The 20193-nt window shown below is 37.3% G+C and overlaps 1 protein-coding gene across 8 annotated transcripts in view; it reads left to right on the forward strand.

Annotated features, from left to right (window-relative positions):
- The window catches only part of CHST9 (carbohydrate sulfotransferase 9), a 95290-nt gene that overhangs the window by 20244 nt on the left and 54853 nt on the right, over nucleotides 1-20193 (forward strand). For 2 of the 8 annotated variants that reach the window (XM_084511903.1, XM_084511907.1), the window contains exons 3-4: nucleotides 8348-8473; nucleotides 16583-16659. The exons of 3 other annotated variants lie outside the window; for them this stretch is intronic. In XM_084511903.1, coding sequence (XP_084368029.1) covers nucleotides 8469-8473; nucleotides 16583-16659 — 82 coding nt within the window. In that variant the 5' untranslated portion in view covers nucleotides 8348-8468. The remainder of the gene's footprint in view (nucleotides 1-8347; nucleotides 8474-16582; nucleotides 16660-20193) is intronic. 3 more of the 8 variants (XM_084511905.1, XM_084511908.1, XM_084511906.1) reach the window with 2 other exon arrangements.

Below are 20193 nucleotides of genomic sequence, written 5' to 3' on the forward strand. Positions count from 1 at the left end.
TGTACATAATTCATTAAATGTCATTGTTTTAAGATGATTATGCAATTGTGGTCAAGAATTATGGTACATTTTCCAGGAAGCTCTGCTACTCTGTTCTTGATGTAGGGCCAAAGAACCAAGACTTTCCATAAACTTCTGCTTGATTTATTAGCCACTTAGACATGCTCAGGCGGAGTAGTTCTGCAAAACAGTTATTAATGAAAGCAACAGAGATTTGTTTTCCTCAGAAACTAAACTCTGAATAGAAGTATAAGATCCTCAAGATATCTAACCTTCTCTGCCTCCTACCAGTCCCCTAAGAGTATGTAAAATGCTGACAGTGGGAAAGCAACAAATCTGTATCATGTTCTGCAATGGGAGGGAAGGAAACAGGGCAGGGTAGTTGAGAGAGGTACTGGAATTTACTTGTGTGCTTCCTTTATTTATTTATTTTTTTACTATTGCTGTGGTAGCTGCTGAATTATTGATGCAATAATAAAGTCCATTTGATATGAATAGAGTCCTAAACACTATAGAAATTACTTGCAGGAGCAAAATCATTAGGGTGAGAGTTGGCTGACAGGCCTCTGATTAACTGATATCCAGTCAAGCAATAAAATGTAAAACAGATGTTTTTGTATGAGAATTTTGATGTTTTCTTTTCTCTTTGATCTCATGTCAGAGTTTTTCTTACTTGAGAGTGGTGGCAGAGAGAAGAAGGTCATAAATGTCTCAAAACAAACAAACAAAAAAAGCCAACAAAAAATGTTCTTGCCCCTGACTTTCACATTAGTGTCATTACAGGAGGGAGGGAGGGAAAGGCCCCAAAGTGTATGTGAAATATAAGAAATAATAAGGAGAATATGATTTACATTTTGGATTTTTAATTTATTTTGGTCTTACAGATCTTCTGTTCTCATTTTACACTTCAGTGTGCCTATTTTGAAGATAAACAGGCAGATGAGACTGAGTTTATGTAGTCTGAGGTAGTTGCAGTGACGTATAAATATTTCATGGTTTATTTAACCTTTGAGCTGAAATTCCTTTCTGGTAGAATTAATCTGCAAGTAGCTGAGGTGTGCTACCTCTTAAGTTATGATTGATCATGCGGTATAATGAAACTCTACTGGCATCAGGTTTAGGACTGATGTACATATAAATATAGCACAGATAAAGTTGCCAGATGCTGCGACTGATGGGTGGGTTCAAGGGTCTCCAGGCAAGTCGAGTCAGCCTTGTCTCTCTGGGTACCAAACTACACATACTGTGTGGCTGGCATTAATAGGTTGTAAAGGAAACTTAATTTAGATCAGTTAGGAGTCACTTTAAGCAAAACTCTTGAAAGTTAGTGGTTAATCTTGGTATTTTAAGTGGGGTAATCCTCATAGGCAGTAGCCACATAAGACGTTCCTATTAATTAATGGGGCAGTCATCTGTTTGTTTTGGAAACTTTTGCTATCCTTTCAGCATTCTTTTGTTCCTGAAGATCAAGTGTTTTCTCTGGGTACTGGTACTGCCAGAATATCTAACACCAGAGCTGAAAGCACAGTACTTTCACTCTGACCTCTTCTGTTTTCTTTCAAGAACAATCATTGACTCCCTATCTTCTGCTGTCATTGAGTGCCCCAAGAAGGAAGAATTAAAAAAACAAGGACCAAAGATCCAAGTAAGGATCAGCAAGACTAGTTCATCCTGTTCAATAAGTTACTTTAATTTGACATTCACTATCAAGTGTGTTTTAATACTTTTTACTGTCCATGTTAAATGAGAAAAACAGGAATACAGGAATTGGGGGGGGGAAAAAAAGGCAATATACAATTGGAAAAATGAAGGAAACTCCAAAAATGGCAGTGAAAAGTGAATGGTGTTTACTGTTCAATGATAGGAATGAATGTAAGCCATATAAAAGTTGATTTATTCTAAATTCAGTTGCAACTTTTATCATAAGAAATACGCTAAACTTGTTTTAAACCCTTACATATTCATTGTATGTGTTAATGTTTTTCATGATTATATATTACTTTGGTCCAACTATTTCGTGGCATCTTCTATCACTAAGATATTTTTGGCCTTGATTATGTTGTTTCTCATGCATCAATCATTGTTTAATTCTCTATTATTAAATCATACTTCAGTGACTTCATTAAAAAAGGCTGTCATCACACAGGCATAATGAGGGGTGGGAAATGCAGAATTGATATTTCAGGTGCCTTATGAATAACCTGGTCAAAACCATGTATTTACCCTGAGAAAACTTCTGACTTGCAGTTTTTTCAGCTTTTTCCTGCCTTCCAAATACATGGAAGAAACTAATGTGGCTGCAGTTTATGAAGGCATACAGTGAAGAATTTGTAGGAGTATAATATTTTTTATGGTGAGAACTAATGTTTTCCTCATGTTAATATTGCACTGTGCCAGAAAGGTCTGTGCTTCAGAGAATGGTGCTACTTATTAAATATTAAACGGTGCTACTTATACTGATAATTTGTATGATCAGGAAAATCAACAAATTTTTGGTAAAAGCAATGCTGAAGTTTGACCAATTATAAGTGCTAAAGTGTCTGCTCCTGCAAAGTCCCTAGCTTGCATTCTAAATAGTCTTTTTTCTTTGGCTTTTGTTGCTTTCTTCTGATGTGATAATACATGTGTACCAAGTGTTTGTGGCATTGAGTCGATGTTTTGGGTTAGTTATATTGCTATGTAAAAGTCACATTTTGCTATATTGCTATATTCACATATTTGCTAGCACATACTGCTAGTCATATAACAATACTAGCGCACATTGCTAATCACATTGCCATATGACGGTCACATTTTGTTCTTAAATAAATAACAGTAAAACAGACAAATAGACATGTTTGTATTTAATCTAATGCCAAATATTCTATGGAATCTGAAATGTTCATTTGAAACTGCAGCATCAAGGATTTTTTTCCAGCTACTTACAAAATATTTGTTGTGGGGGATGGAGGCCTAATCTAATACTGAAATATCTAATAGAAATGAGCAGTGCCTCCATGCATAAACCTTTACTGTTAGTATTGGTACTGTGAGCTGGGGAAAGAGGAAAGGTGAAAGGGAGGGAAAGCATGGCCTGAAAAGGTACAATTGGTTTGGTGGTGTGTCACTCAGTACTTGGGGAAAAATGCCAGAGACTGACAAACTACACAGGTCAAAGACAGGCAAAAAAAGCCCAAATTTGATTCCCATAGATTTTGTTTTCAGAACAGAACAGTTTAGTCAAAGGGTTATCTTGTAAGTTATCTTTTAAATGAGAAATGTTTGTGGGGCACCATGACTTGGTCTTAAAATATTGTGCAGTTATGAATACCAGGGATACTGTGGGGAAACATTTAGAGCTTCTGGGCTTGCAGCAGCCTGAATTTCAAAGAGAAATGTTACTTGAGCTAAGAGGGTGGCAGAGTAGCAAGGTGATCATCCTCCACCATGTCAGGCATGCCAGGTCACCTGTAGCTACAAGTACGTCAAGTAGGAACTTGATATAAACCAATTTTATTTGGCAGATAAGAAGAAAACCTAAACTAGCTGAGGCCCAGAGGTCTGTGTTAGCGTATTATCTCTGCTACAGTGCCTAGAGCAGACTATATAAATAAGACAAGTTTATAATGATAATTCAGAGAATTTTCTTTGCCATTTCTGATGTATTACTTGGAGATTTCCTGGATTGGAGACGTTTTAAGTAGCCCTGGATTATTCTTTCTTCCATGAATTTGTAAAGTGCTGTCTTGATGATGCCTTTCCCCTGTGATTCCTGTGCTGAAGAGTGCCCAGCTTGAATGCGTTGGGAATTCTTAGTAGCATTTTTTACATGACGGTGATTAATCCTATGGAAATATTTATCAGAGCATGATATTATTGGATTACTAAAAGATTTTCCACCCCATATAAATGTGGTTTACTAATCTTCAAATGTTAAAGTGACTCACGGGTGACTGGCTCAGCAAAACATTCTGGCTACTTTTTCAGTTCCTTGTTAATTTTCAATGTTTTTCTCTAGCAGAAGCAGTGAGTCAGGAATGGTTGGCCGTTTCATGTTGGATTTGTACCTATCAAAGAATTAACAATAATTTGTAGAATGTTGTTTTCTATTTAAGAAAAAAAAAGGGAAGGAGGGTAGAGGGGGAGGGAAAACATCTAATTAAGTGTACTTCTGGCTGCTCTGGAATTTAGTTCACACGAGTAAATAAGCTGTTTTTTAGAGACATATAAGAACAAGTCATGGAATCACAGAATGGTTGATGTTGGAAGGGACCTCTTGAGATCATCCAGTCCAATCCCCTCACCAAGCAGGGTCACCTTGGAGCGTGTTGCACAGGGCAGAGATCTGATAGACGTTTGGTTGGAGAGGGGAGGGGAGCTGAGTGTAAAACACTTCTTCCATAAGGTGATGATTAGCATTTCTTAAATATGAATGATAGATAGTACAGTACTTCTCTGCCAGTAGGATCAGTAACTCAAATAATGATTAGTTTTTAATTGGATATTTTTTCCATGCTTTTAACAAAACATATTTTAGTGCCTAAGATTGAGAGGGAGAGGAACATGTGAGGATTTTTTTTTTTTTTAATATAAAGTATTCTAAATGCCACATTTGTTTAATGTTGCTCATACAGCAATTAGAAACAGAGATGACAGTCCAAGTTAGGCAAAACATTTGCTGGGTCTGGATAACGAATAGAATAGTAGCAGAGCTTGTTTTACTTTTTTTGTCACCATCTAAAATGAAATAGTAGAGTATCAATCAGATGTAACACCTTTGGAAACAGAATAATGATTAAACTGTTTGTGGAGCTACTGCCACCACCTTTTCCACTGCTTGGAGGAACTGACCTGCTGCCATTTCATCTCAGAAAAGCTGTCTGTCATTAGTGGGTATAGGTATGCCAGTTCACTTCTTCATCTTAAAGAAACTGAGCATCTGACAGCAGCTAGAGTGTTTTAGGATGAAACTGCTGCCTTAAACCTAAACTGTAACAGATGAAAATTGAATTTTCCTGTCTTATCTGACAATTAATGAGGAAGATGGCAGTAGTGTCAAATGGTGTCCGAATGAACTTTTGAGACATGAAGAAGCATGAATGGAAAAATGACTTTAATTTGAAGCAATGATACCACTGATAACAAATTTTTGGAGGGAAAAAAAAAAAAAAAAAAAAAAAAACTGGATGGGACAAAGAAAGGCTCTAAGAGAGTATGCTAAACACTGAATAGATTCAAGGAACTGATTTTCATAGAAGTTTTCACTTATTTTTCCACATCAAATTTTTAGAGTAATTAACTACTTAGATTACAGACTTTTTTTCTTTTTTCTTAGAGTTTAAGCATATGTTTTTTGTTGCATCCCAGAAGAATAATGAGTAAATTAAGGTTAAGGTTGCCTGAAAATCTTTCAGAATACTTTTTGCTGTAAAATATCATTTTATCAAAGTAGGAACTAAATATAAATAAAAAATATACATTCTTTCATGTCTTACTTCAAAGAAAAATGTAATTAAATAATTCAATTTGTATTTTTACCTCTGGGTTTGCCTTTTAAGAAACCTTTTGATTGAGAACAAGATATGATGTATAGATAAACTTCCATGTCCTGTTAAAGATGAAATAACTACAGTGTCGAAGTTTCCTTCAAAACACTAATTGAGGTTTTTACACAAACACCTTTTGTAACAAAATCCCTAAAATGCATTTGGGTATATGGGATATGGGAGATACTGTATCATTTGAATTTAAGAGTGAGAAGGCAACCAATAATACATCACTGGATTTCTTTGACAAATGAACTTTTTTTTTTTTTAACTAGCTAGAGTACTTCAGAGACTATTAGCAAATGTTTTGCTGTTTGCTGTGGCAAGGTCTCCTTACAGTAAGTCATACTTTAGAGGACAATCTATTAGGTTTTCATTTAAGATGAAGAGACCACAGAATTTCATGAGTAAAATCTGTCTGTACAATTTGAGACATGAGGGCAGATCTGGTTTATCTGATAGATAATCCTTTTGATCATCCTTAAGCTTGTGTTGTTGTTTTTTAATTTTAATTCTACAAAGTTACATTTTCTGTTAGAAATTCTACAGTGTATACTGTTGGAACTGTTAGATAAAAGTTGCATTACTTTTAAAATCAGTTCCTGAAAGTAAGAAGGTAACATTCAGTCACAGATGAAATAATCTCCAATGCAGAGCTGATCAAATATTTTGAAGCTTTCAGAAAGTAATATAAGCCTTCTTTTTCATTTATGCAATTTTGGTTTGAAGAAACCTTATACTTATAACAAAATATATCCTTCTTCAAGAATTAATTTTCTTTTGGAAGAAGTCCTTGAAGTCACTTTTTTAGTAACTGTCTGATTAAGAGATGCAAGAATATGCATTGATTGTTGAATCTCTGCTGAAGAAGCTCAAGCAGTTTGTTTAGTGTAAAAATATATATGTGTGTAAAAACCTAGCTTTCCTCAGAGCACTAGGCAACTGTTTTGAGGATCACTTCTAACCTGATAGGCTGTCTGATAGAAACTATCTAGTGGATAATATACTGAAATAGTAATGGCTCACCACTGAATATAAAATAGCATTTCAGAAGACACGGAACATCATGTCTTCTCTCATGTGTAATGCAAATGGATAGGAGAAAGTGACACTTGCAGTTGCTTTCTATTGATACAGTGACAAGCAATAGATAGAACTGCAGGTTTATGCATACTTCATACTTTTTTTGCCTGACAGTAGAAATGCCAGTATAAATTTGACTCCTCTATCCTTTAAATTGCAAAATGTCAGTCAGTAGTAGCAGTGGTTTATGGAAATGAGGGTAATGTCAGCTTATTTCAGTGTTATGCTTTTCATGCTTTAAGCAAGTAAGACCACTTTCATTGCTTATTTGTGGTCTGAAAAGTTTGAGGTGTTTTGGATTTGAGCAGTGAAGTATTGTAGCACATTTCCCATGTGGTACTGAGCATGAAATGGCTGTTGCCACTAAGACACCTGAATGCTCCCAGCCCTTAATCGTAGAATCCCAAAATGCGCACCTCTGGGTGCCTTTGGGTGTAAATAGTCCTGTAATAAATGATGCTGTATCTGGTCAGGTAGGTGCTGATCTTCTTATATGTCCTAAAACATAAAAAGGGAGACTTTCTTTAGCTTTTTAGCTGGGATATCAGTAGCCCATGGCTGGAGTCATTTGACCCTGGTTTAGTTGGAGAAGATCAAAATAAGATTTGCTGTACTCTGTTTAAAAAATAAAAACAAAAATACATAGTGGTGACTCCTAAATAAAGGAGAAGTGTTTTTTTTTTTTTTTTTTTTTTTTTTTTTTTTTTTTTTATGAGACTACGGGGTCTTAGGGAAGGTGGTGCTGTAAATTAATTACAGAGCTTAATTAAGAAAGATGTAAAGAGGTTTCAAATCATGACTTGCATGTTACGTGTAGTCACATCTGTCATGACATATAGGAGAAAGCAGGAGATAAGATGTGTAGGAGAACATTTCTAAAAGAAACATCAGGGTCGTCAGGGTAGTTTTGCTGACTGCTGTGATTGGTGGAGAGAAATATGCTTCCTTTTGCCCTGCAAGATAATTTGGGGTTTGGGTTCAGCAGTGAATTACCAGTGAGGTTGATGTCACATAGTAGTTTGGACCAAGGCTGTGCCAGAGAGTTGGTAGCACTAGTTGTTTGCAGCATGAGCAAACTGGGAGGATCAGGGAAAGTCCTCTGGGTAAGGCTGAAAATGGGCTGAGAGCAGGCAGATACAGAGGCAGGTGAGTTACTAGCTTAAAGGTTCAAAATAACATTGTGTGATGGTTTTGTTGTTTTTGTTTTGTTTTGTTTTTTTTCTGTTGGATTGCTACTTGCAATTACAAATCCAGCTTAATTATCATTTTCTGAATATCTCCTTTGGAGCCACTGTCTTTCCAATGGCTTTAGAGAGAATCTAGAAAGAGACTGGTTTCTTCTGCCTAAAATTAGCCTTGTGAATACCCCCCAGAGATACTAGAGTTTGTGTGTTCTCTATATAAACATTTTAAACAGGGTGTGCAAAGGAAATCTAGCCAAGAATAGAAAGGAGGTTTCATGTTGCTTGGTTATATAAAACTGCAAAGGTTTGCCAGGTTCTTCTGTGGTTACACAGCTTATTTAACCCTTTGTATGGTCTGTAGTTCAAGTTTATGTTTTTTAAGATCATTTTCAAATGCCAGCTCAAGAACTGAGAGGAAAAAACAAAAGCAAATAGTGGGGGAAAAATAATGCAAATTATATCTGATACATGAAATACTGTGAGAGGGAATATGGAGTATGCTGCATCCTCTTTCAGCCATTAAGCGCTCAGGAAGTTTATTTGTGTTTTATGAAGGTGTGTGGTTTTCCTCTGATGTGCAGTGAGCTTACCTGGTGAACAGTAAATCAAGAGATTTACAACACCTTTACCTCTCCTCATTGTGCAAGGAAGGGGGACATCTTAACTGAGGACTTTAATGAGGTGGGTGATAATGCATTCTGTCTGAACTTAGCCTAGATTTCCTAAAAAACCTTCAACAATAGAAAAATCTTCTATGCCCACAATTCACAGTCTACAAAGTGGGATCGACACCAGTTCCAACTTTACAGGATTCCTATGGTATTTGGATCTCATACTAACTGGGACATACCATCTTAGGTTCAAGGGAGGTTTCTTTGTTGTTTGCGACCCTTGCTTACAAAGAGAACTTCTTCACAGATTAATTATATTTCCTTTATCCCATTTCCTTTTGGTAACTATGAAAATGAATGAAATCCAAAGATATGATATTTTGCTGTTCTTCGGGGTTTATGCTCTGCTTTCATTGTTTACAAAATTCTGTAAACAATTCATTTATCTTATCAAAATGTCTAGTCAGATAAAAATGATTTCTTGTAAATTATAATGGCCAGCGTACAGTAGATCTGGTTGTGAAGCTGACAGGTGGTCCATAAAATGTAACATGTATACATATTCTCTTACTTATTCTAGTTTAAGAACTGCCAGTCATTGCTGTGCCAGTACTAATATTTATTTTACTGCATTTAGAAGCCAGTTCTTTGCACCACCTCAAATTTCCTGGTTTGATGTCTTCTTGCATATTTAACTTAATAAAGCCAAATATTAATAATAAAAAAATAAACTTACTTTGCATGATTTTAAAATATTAAACACACACACACACAAAATTAAGTCTAATAACTTTTCAAATAGACTTTCAATAAATATTATGTCAGTATCTGTAAGTCACTTGCCTTTTACTGGAGTATACATGTATTTAAGAACCAAAAGGAAAAAACACAATTTATTGTTTCCCATTTAAGCTGAATCATATACAAAGCTTATAGTCTTGTATTCTAGCATCATCTGCCTCTGAAAGACCGGTAGTGGAAGATGTTTCAATGCTGTTTATGTTAAAGGCATTAATGCTAATCACAGTGGTCTAACAGAGTTGTTTCATAAGCCTTAAATACTATTTACATGTCATAGACATATATTGTATGTTTACATTTTTTGGGGGAAGAGTGGTGTGATATTAATATTTAAGCACTTTGGATCAGGTAGATTGTCCTAATAGTGTCTGGATACTTTTGCATATAGCAAGTTTTTACCCTTTTCCATTTCCCTTTTTGTTTCTCAAAAGCAAAGTAGATACATTTTTGATGATTTTGAGCCTAATAGAGAAAAATACATGGTCTTGTTTGTGTCTTCTACACATTTTATATGTAAACTCGTAACTGGATTGAAGGATTGTTCTAAAGAGGCAAAGAGCAGAGCAAAGATTGTGGAAAACCTTGCAGTGGTATAGATGATCATTTGTATTGTTTAACAGCACAATTGGATAATTGCTGTGGATGCTTCTTAGTATCAAGAATATATCTTCCCAAGACAAAGCTCTTAAATTCTATATGCAATATCCAAAGTACCATCCATAATTCTTTAAGTATTATTTTTATCTGTTTGACAGCTTTCACTGTTTCTTTTCATTCTCCCATTCCTCTTCAATTCCTGAGGCAGAATGTTATTTTTTATAATTTTCATTTTGACAGCTATGTATAATAAGATATTTTAAAGTAGGAGAAGAAAAATATTCAGAACCAACAGACACTAATTAATAAAGAAGAGTGAGTTAACTTAAGTGTGTTCACTTCCTCTGCTTTTCTTATCTGCACCCAAGAGCCTCAAATTATCTTCTACTTTTATGTAAGTGTGTTAATGCTACTAGGATATTATTTTATACCAAAATTCATTAAAAGAAAATGTTGACAATGCAAGCTAAAGTGAAAAAGGAGTCCTGTTATACCAATAATTAAAGTAGGGAAAAAAAAAAAAAAAAGACATTCTTACTATTAATCAGAAATACAAAGCATGGCTATTTGTATGTGTCCTCTTGTACTGCCCTGAAAGGGCATAAATACTGTAGTTAGAATTGCCATACTTCCCACAGCAGCAATTCAGTTTGAACAGAAAAATTAATTCTGAGTTTAAATTAAAAATAAATGGTATTTTGCCTCTGGAGGCATTTTCCTGTTTGTGACTTCAGTTGCTAGTTCTGGTATCTGGCTTAGTCTTTTAAGGCTTTTGGTTTCTTGGTAGTTGGAACTACAGATTTTAACGCCCTCTGTCCATGGACACTGAAGTTTCTGAGAAGTCTACCTAGAAACCATTATTAAGATAAATTTACTTACGAAGTTACAGAACATAGAATCAGAAATGGTGCAGAGGATTTGCATACACAGATCTTGATTAGGAGTAATATTCTACCTTGAATGTTTTTCTACTTTCTTTCTAATGCCAGCCATTTCATGCATGGCTTAAGAGATGTGCAACTATTTTATATTTTTTAAGGTCTGCATTGTCCTTCCAAGTGGGCAGCAGTACAGAAGGACACTAGGAGCCTAGAAAATGACTCTATCTCATGTAGACAAAGTGGAGAAGCCATTCCTACAAACCCAGTTCTTTTGCTTGTTCAAGAGGAACTAAATAGCTCTGTAGTTTCTGCAGAGAAACTACACCTCACAATGCGGAAATAAATGTAGTGAGAGATGGATAGGCTGCACATACTGAGTCCCCAATACAAAGCAGAAGGAAAATTAACTGGCGTAACTCAAAATGGGCAAATTGCAACAGCATTTATTTTTGGCAAGGAGATTCCATTAACTGAAACAGCTGGGCTATATTTCACTGCTCTGTTGTTTGGTATCAAGACATATAGATGGATATAGATACACATGTGAATACTATTTTATGCATAGTTTCTTGTCCCTTTAAACCTATAAATGCAGTAGGATCTTGGAACACTGGGAAGAGAACAGAGCTGGTTAGTGAGCCTACTGGGGTTGCCCCATTATACCTGCTGTTCATGAACAGAGAAGGACTGGTGGGAGATGTGGTTGGGAGCTGTCTTGGGCAGAGTAACCATGCAATCGTAGAGTTCTCTATTCATGGCAAAGTCAGGAGAGGGGTCAGTAAAACTGCTGCCTTGGACTTCCAGAGGGCAGACTGAATTGTTCAGGGCACTGGTAGGGAGGGTCCTTTGGGAGTTAGTCCTGGAGGGCAGAGGAGTCCGGGAAGACTGGACACTCCTCAAGAAGGAAGTCTTCAAGGCACAGGAGCAGGCTGTCCCTGCATGCTGTAAGATGAGCTGGCAGGGAAGAAGACTAGCTTGGCTGAATGGGGAATTTTTTCTGAGTCTCCAGGAGAAAAAGAGAGTTTAGGTCCAGTGGAAGAAGGGGCAGGCAACTTAGGGAAAGTAAAAAGAAGATGCTAGTATATACAAGGAAAAAATCAGAAAGGTTAAAGTCCAGCTTTAACCTGAAAAAGTGGGTGAGGGAAAGGCTGTTGTGTTGATGTAGTCTACCTAGACTTCAGCAAAGCCTTTGACATGGGTCTCCCACAGTATTCTCCTGTAGAAGCTGGCAGCCCGTGGCTTGGACAGGTACACTTTGTTGGGTTAAAAACTGGCTGGATGGCTGGGCCAGAGGATGGACCAGCATAAGTTTAATTAATTTCAAACTTCTGCTTGTTTGGTGGTTGTTTGGCTGATTAAAAAAAAAAAAAAAAAAAAAAAAAAAAAAAAAAGTACTCTTTGCTTATAGGTGCTACAGAAATAATGAATTTTAAAGTGCTTTTGTTACTCCTACTCCTTACAAAACCAGACAGAAAAAAAAAAAAAAAAAAAAAAAGGAGAAGCATTTAATCATCATTATTTTGTTATATTACATTTTTTATGGGTTACTGAGCTTCTCTGTAAAGTCATAGGAGCATGAGGGTATATAGAAACAAAGCAGTTAAAATGCTATTCTTGTTCCTTTTGGGTCTCTAAACATAAGTAGTTTATGCATTTAATATTTTGGGATCTTAAAAATACATAATTTGGATAAAACAACTTAGCAGTAATTCAAGCTTTCCATAAGGGCTTTCTAAATCAGTTTAAAAATTATCCCGTTGTTTAAAAGAAACCTGAGAGGCAAAATCCAACCAAGTTCATGTTTTCTTATACATGGAATGTAAAATTGTAAGTTTTCTAGTTTCCTCACTGGATGTTGGAACCTTGGATTACAAGTGGGATTTTAAGCCTCCCCTTCCCTTTCCCTTAGAAAGAAGATGGTGGTATATTCCTTTCCCTTTTGAGGAAACATCTAAGCCAAAGGATAAAATGTCTTTGTTGATGTTCAGTTAATGTTTCCCTTCCCCGCATCTTAGTGGTGTGACTTTGCTAGTATGTAGGGGACTAACCATATTGAAAAGTTTGATTCTGATTTTTATGATCTTGTAGTTGTCTCTTTTTTTCTTCAGTATTTTATTCTTCAGCGTTGTTTGTTCCTTTTGTTTTCATGAGCAGCAGTAAAAACTCTTGGCTTGGAAAAAACTGCAGGACATTATGGGAGTTTGATAGCATCTTCCTACACTTGGCATCTTTGACTTTCAGCAATTTCAAACATTAGCTTAAGGCAGGTATTAGCAGCATGGATGTTGATTCTTAAAATTTGCTTTAAAAGGTACTGGTAATCAGGCTGGGTCCTATTCTGATGTTTTCCATTTAGTAGGTATGGTGATGGTTGTATGTTATGATGGTACTTCCTAGAAAAAAATGACAGCCTTTGTTCTTTTTACCTTGTTATTTCTGTGAATGAATTATAGAATTGCTACAGAGGGGGGAAAAAGTACTGTGAATCTGAAATGCTATAGAGAGGGAGGGTAGTGGGAGAAAAATAGCACTGCAGATATGACTAATTAAATTAGCGATCTGTGCTACTTTAATAAAAATTTTGAAGATGTATAGACCATACTATGACCTTCATGTTTGCAATTAACAATAACTGAATCTAAAGTGTGATTCAAAGTATACCCTAAGATTTGTATGCGATAGAGGTAAATAAAAATTACAATAAAAATAAAACTTTTTGCATTTATTTTACTATGTGGCACAGTTCTGTTAGAGTCTTTTGCCTTTTGATATCAAATATATTTGTAGCTTAAATTATGATTGCCAGCTCAGACTGCAGTTATTCTCATATGAACAGGTCATGACAATCAGAGCCTAAATACAGTATATTGAGGCCAGATCTCTGGAGCCAGTGGAACAGGGGGTTCTTTGGACAGAAAGTACAGAGGGATGCTGTCAGGTGGAACCGGAGTGAAGTTCAGACAGAGTGTTTTCCAAATGAGGAGACATATTTTGTGAGGCATGAAGGTAACAAAGGCTGAGAAGGACAAACTAACTATCTGAGAGAAATCCTTTTCAATTAAAGTAGAAGACAAGCTCAACTTTCCAAACTCAGAGTATGCCAAGAATTCTGGGTTTTGCTGTTAACAGGGCATGGACTGTAGCTCTGGAAAATATGCTGGTAGTTTTACCTAAAATCTTGCTCTTGTTGCAGAAAACTGGTAATTCTTGGGAGTTGTGTGCAGAGCCAGTGAGGTGTAGACACTTGAAGGCCCCTCTGTATGTCCAAGCAAATAGTGAAAGGAATGAACTTGAAGTGTGCAATAGCAGAAACAGGAATCTCATAGGAAAAATGTATGCACAAAGAAAAGACTTCACTGTACCCGTTGTTACAGGAAACTGATTTTGTTTGATTTGTTAAATGAGGAGTGTAAAGAGCAATGAAGTCAGACATACCTTGGTAATGTCTGTGAAACAAAAGCTCTTCTTGCCCCTTAGAAAAGGGCAACAGAGTTTCAGCTGACTGGCAGATAATTGAGTGTAAGTTGTAAGGCGAGAAGCGTAATGAAAAAAAGGCATTGTTACTTATGTGGAGAACCTTAGTGCATTAGGTATCACCACAAAATTCAGTATGTGCAGGTAGGATGTTAAATTGTAGAAGAGAGCACTAAACCTGCATGTTCAGTATGGTATGAGGAGTTTCATACCACATAGCTGACTCTGTGGAAATTCAAGTCAAGTCTGGTCATTCAAAATAAAAGCAACATGGGTATTATTCCCTGTTATGGTTTTGCCCTGCAGGGTGGCTAATTCCACTATAACCACTCTCACACTCCCCCTCCTCCTTTGTATTTTCTTCCCCTCCTATAAGGAGGGGGATGGATGGACCCCGTGGTATGGAGTCATGTGGGCTCCCCTATAAGGAGGGGGAGAAAACAAAATGGAAAGGGCTCAAGGGTTGAGATAAAGACAGGGAGAACACTCAACAGTTATCACCACAGCCAAAATTATCAGATTCAGCATAGGAAGATCAATGTAATCTTTTGCCTTTTACTAACAAACTAGAGCAGTGAGAAACTACAAGAAAATTAGGAACATCTTCCCCCCATCCACCCTATTCCACCTCCTCCCCTCGAGCGGCACAGGGGAACCAGGGAATGGGGCATGTGGTCAGTCCCTAACACTTCATCTCCACTGCTCCTTCATGGTCACTCTCTGCCCTCCCACGGGATGCCATCCTTCCTGAACTGAGCCTGCGGGGGTTGCCCACAGGCAGCAGCTCTTCAAGCACTGCTCCCATATGGCTCCATACCACGGGGTCCATCCATCCCCCAAGAGCAAACTGCTCCAGCATGGGTACCCCACGTGTGGGCGGCAGCTCTCCCCAGAACCCCTGCTCCTGCGTGGGCTCCTCTCCATGGGCTGCAGCTCCAGCCCGGGGCCTCCTCCAGGCCACATCCACCTGCTCCACTGGGGGCTCCTCCACGGGCTGCAGTGTGGAGATCTGCTCCATGTGAGACCCATGGGCTGCAGGGGGACAGCCTGCTCCACCAGGGGCCTCTCCACAGGCCACAGGGGAACTGCTGCTGTGTGCCCGGAGCACCTCCTGTTCTCCTGCTGCACTGACCTTGGGGACTGCAGGGCTGCTTCTCACTCCTCTCTCCTAGCTGCTGTTGTGCAGCAGGTTTTTCCCTTTCTTAAATTATGGAGGCCCTACTACCAGTGTCTCTCACTTGCTCAGCTCTGACCAGCAGCAGGTTCCTTTTGGAGCCAGCTTGAGCTGGCTCTGATCTGACATGGCGCAGCTGCTGGGCTCTGCTCACAGAGGCCACCCCTGCCTGCTACATAAATCCAATACATTCACTAATCAGCATAGCTGACTCATCTCATTTGGTGAATTAGTAGGTGAGTTTTATTTAGGTTTTTGAAGAACTGAAACTCCTCAGGAGAGAAATTATATTTGTTAGCTTTAAATTACTTTTGCAGACATCATTGTAGGATACTTTTTTGAGGTGTTGTTGCCTATAAGTGGAGCAGTTTGGGGGGAGGGGGGGCAGTACAAATTACTGTAATGTTCATGGGGTGCGGAAAGATCTGTCTAACTGCATACAGCAGCATTTTACTGGTTTGGTCCCCATGGCAGGGACTGTGGTATTTAAAGAAGTTATCTTCTGGCTGGGGAGGAAAGGATCTACTCTTTTCTCTCTATTTTACTGGGGGATTCGGAGGCTGGAGCAAATGTATTCTTTACTGAATGTGCCCTGCATCCTTTAGTTGTTCCTTATAACAGGGTGCAACTTTAAAATACTGCCACAGTTACAAATGCTGTCATGTAAATAATAGGAGAGGAAGAAAAAAAAAAAAGAGAGAGAGGGGAAAAAAAAAAAAAAAAGATAATTATTTTGGACCTTTTTAAGCTATTGGGACCCTTAGAAACAAGAGAGATTTATTCTGTTGTAAGCCTGTGAAGAATCCCCAGCTGTGAGATAAAACAGCAAATTTCCACAGAACTGGCTAAAGGTAATAGAACAGCTAAAAGAAATTAGGTAAGAATACTGGAGTGAGATAGCCTTGCATATCAGCAGGATTAGTGACTGAGCAGGAAAAAGAAAGAATTAGTACAAAACAGCAGTGTATTAGCAGAGAGGTATAGTGATTTGAGAACTGGTCTTAATATTTACAAAATAACTCTTTTGTGGCAGACAACTGAAGTGTTGACTTTAGTACTAAAGACACACTGAGACTTGTATGTTAGAGCAGGAAATACAGGAACACACTGATTAAGAAAATTACATCAAATCTCTAAATAAAAATTTAAGTTTGAAAATAATTTCATTTTATGACAATTATGGTTCTGTTGGGCGATAGCAAAACTTGTATCACTCTTTTGTGTGTTTTGTGTTCTCTGTCTAAAATAACAGAAAGCGTATAAGGAAGGAGATAAAACTTGCAATACAGAGAACCTTCCTCCAATACCCTGAAAACAACCTGGGACAAGGTTAAGTAATTCTTCAAAAATGAATTGTGTTATTCCATCTTCTAGGACAATGTTCTCTTTATACCACGGTGTGGAAGGTGGTGTCTGCACAACCTATCACTGTATTGACAAAACAGGATTCAGGTCTCTTGTTTGCTCAGATGCTTTCCCCATTTGCCTGTTGACAAACTATTGCTTCTTGGGAAAACACTTTGGGTATATCACCACACCTCCTCTTTGAAGTCTTCTCAGTTTCTACCACTCTGTTTTATTGGTGAGACAGCTAAAAACAGCTATACACGAGTATGATAGCAGGAAAATAGTATTTTAGTGAATGAGTTAAAGATAAAGAATCTGTATGGAAAGTATAAGGTTGTCTTTCTGTGAAGAAGTAAGCCCTTCCCAGTAAAAGCTGTGTTTCACTCTTCCCACACATTAAGCGCAGTGCTACTCTGCTTGAGTAGCCACTAACAGCATTTTAAAACTTTGCAACATTTTAGCCTGGATATCGGCTAATTGTCCACTGTACTGGCAAGGAGACTTAATGGTTTAATGGTTCTTTTGTCTTTTTAAGGCTCAGGTGACCTATCCAGCACAATCTGGTGGGCTCAGCTGATCTATCTGGTACAATCTGGTGGGATCAATGGGTGAGGTAACTCAGGAAGGGAAGGAGAGGGTAAAAAGAGGGGTGAACTATCAAGTATTCTTTGCTAAGGACAAAGTAGGACTGGAAACCTGTGATGAGAATGTGAAATGAAATAGATTATCTGTACTCTAAGGGTTTCTCTGTGTTGTACAGAAACATGCAATACTTGCTTCTGTTAAATGCTACTAGAACAGGTGTGGGATGTCTTAGTTCTCATATTTCATTGTGGTAGTCTAAAATGAAAATATATTTTATTTTGCCTGGATAATGTCAGGCAATATTAGTCCACTATTGCATTATTATATGCCTTTCTTACCCTAGAACATCAATGCTGCTTTTGTCATGCTGTAGCATAGTATTTATTTATGCTCTTGATTAAGGCACTAGGACATGTGGAGAGTATATTTCACGTGATAAGGGTGGCAGATACGTTTGTTGTTGTTTTTTTTTTTCCTACTTCTCATGAGGTGTAATTACCAGAATGCATTTACTACTGGATTCAAAACTAAAACTATTTTTTGCATTAATTGCAAAATTCTTTTTAACTTTCTTTTTAACTCTCAGTATCTCAGTAGACAGGTAATTTGGTATGGTTTTCCTGTATTAAAACTGACTGTTAGGAGTTAAAGATGAAAGCTGTTATCTTTCTGTATCTCATCTGAAGAATGATGGTCTTTTTATTCTCTCCAACCCACCTGAAATCTAAAGTATAAGGGAAAAATAACTTGGACTTCAACATGGAGTTAGTACTGCTACAAAATTATTAATATTAAAGCAGAATTACCAAACTGGAAAGCACTATCCTGTAAACTTAAAGGAGCACCATGTTTGATCTATTTTTTTTTTCTTTCTGCAGAAATGTTTGATCTTCTAAATGAAACTGAATCTCTTCTTCCTTAAATTAATTTCAAACAAACATTGTAATGTCATTACAATATATTTGCAAGATTTCAAACCAAATATTTCTTCATTGATGGAATAGCCATCTGGTACACCTAAGTTATCCAGAGACCAATGCTAGGGATACAGGTCATCATCAAATATGACTTTTAATACAGTATCAGGGATTACATATGTAAAATTTTTTTATTAATAAAGCATTTTAAAGTTAGCGATTTCTAGCCTTAAAAACATTGAACTTATTAATTATTATTATTATTAATAAACTTTAATTAGTGATACCTTGATATACTAGTATATAAAACAGCTTTTATTTGGGGCAAGTCACTTGTTTGATTATGTATACACTTAAGTACCTTCAGGCTGCAAAACTTTTTTAAATACAAATGAAGGGTGCAAAGCAGCAACAAGGTTGTTTAGACCTAGATACTTGGCAACTACAGTGTGCTCTAAATTGTATCCACAAATAGTGACTTCACTGTGTTGGAGGCGCCCTGGGCTAACTTCAAGCTAGGTAATTTGTGTATAAGTAGTAGGCTTGCTGCAGCCTCATTATTTCATAGTAATTTAGGGCTCATGATGTATGCTACTTCCCAGATCATGTGGTAGACATAATTCAGTTCTCTTGTAATCTTTCAGTCCTTTGAAATTGCTACTCCATCTCTGTGTTTATCAAACACAAGGATTTTTGAGCAGCCAGAATTTTTTTCCCCAGTTCAAGACAACCAATGTGTCATAAGCTACTAAAACTATATTGCATCCTCTTCATCTTCCCTTAATAAAATAAATAAAACCAATGAACCAAAATTTTACAGGGCATCATTTGGTCTTCTCCACTAAACAGTCATGGCTTCGTTCCTTCTGGTCATTTCTGCAGCGTGGAAGTTATGGAGCCTGGGAGGAAAAGCTTTTCTGCACTGTGTGTATCAGGCAGCCAGCCAGCTTTGTGCAGACCTTGAATGTTTTCACTCAATCCTTCTAATGTCAGTATCCAAAGTAAAAAGTACAGTCTCTTTCTGTGTTTTACATGCTATTTGTGTACGAGAATTTGATGATGAAATGAGGTGAATGTTGCTTCAACTGTAGGCACCAAACATAGCCTAAGTCAAGATGAGGTGCTGTGAACAAGACTCCAACTTCTTGCTTTTGATGCTGAGTTTGGGTGCCTATAAGTTACCTGTAGTTTCTGAAGCTTCTAAGAGTTCTTATGCTGTCATGTTCAGGACATGTCCCTGCATATTCTGCAGTCACACCTTGGACCTCCTCAAATACAAGTGGGAGAATGCTTCTGTTATGGTGAGTTCTCAGTTAATGCACTTAAAGGCATGAAGTCATTATTGCTTGATCAAGCAAACAAAATTCTCTTGATGACATTGCTGGCACTAGCTTAGTCCCCAGCATTGCCTATTTGGCTTCATCTCAGCCTTCTCACAGGAAACCATGACTTTACTAAGGAATCTTAGACCAGAACTGGTGCCAGAAACATGCTGACAGGCTGTTACTTTTGCTTTGGGCAACATTTTCTTGGCACTTTGTAATAAGAATAAATAGAGCTGAACATTGATAGAAACAAGCTATACTTTTTTTTTCAGTCTAGCTGGTGGACACTTCAAAACCCCAGTATCACATATAGCCCACTTTTTAAAAAAATCTCTGCTTCATCATTCAAGAATTCAGTGGTTAGCACTTCTGAAAATGCTGAATGCAAGCTTCTCTACCCCTCTAAGTGTATATACAGTAATGTCTTCCAGAAGTATTCAGCATCCATTTTTTCACATAAAGAATTGAGAAGGGCTTGAACGTGTAATCTGGAGGGCACCAAAGCAGTAGTGAGGAAGTGTCACTGTTGGTCTCTGAAGGCCCTTCCTCCCTATGAAGACTACTTCTTTATGGTATTGATGGTATTTGCATCCATGTGTGTTCCCTGTGATTATGATTATACTAGTATCTAAGCCAGAAATTTGCACTGAAAATTCCATAGCACTGGTTACTGTCACTTTGTCAAATTT

The sequence above is a fragment of the Aythya ferina genome, assembly GCF_964211825.1.
Source record: "Aythya ferina genome assembly, chromosome: 2".
In the NCBI taxonomy this organism is placed as follows: Eukaryota; Metazoa; Chordata; class Aves; order Anseriformes; family Anatidae; genus Aythya; species Aythya ferina.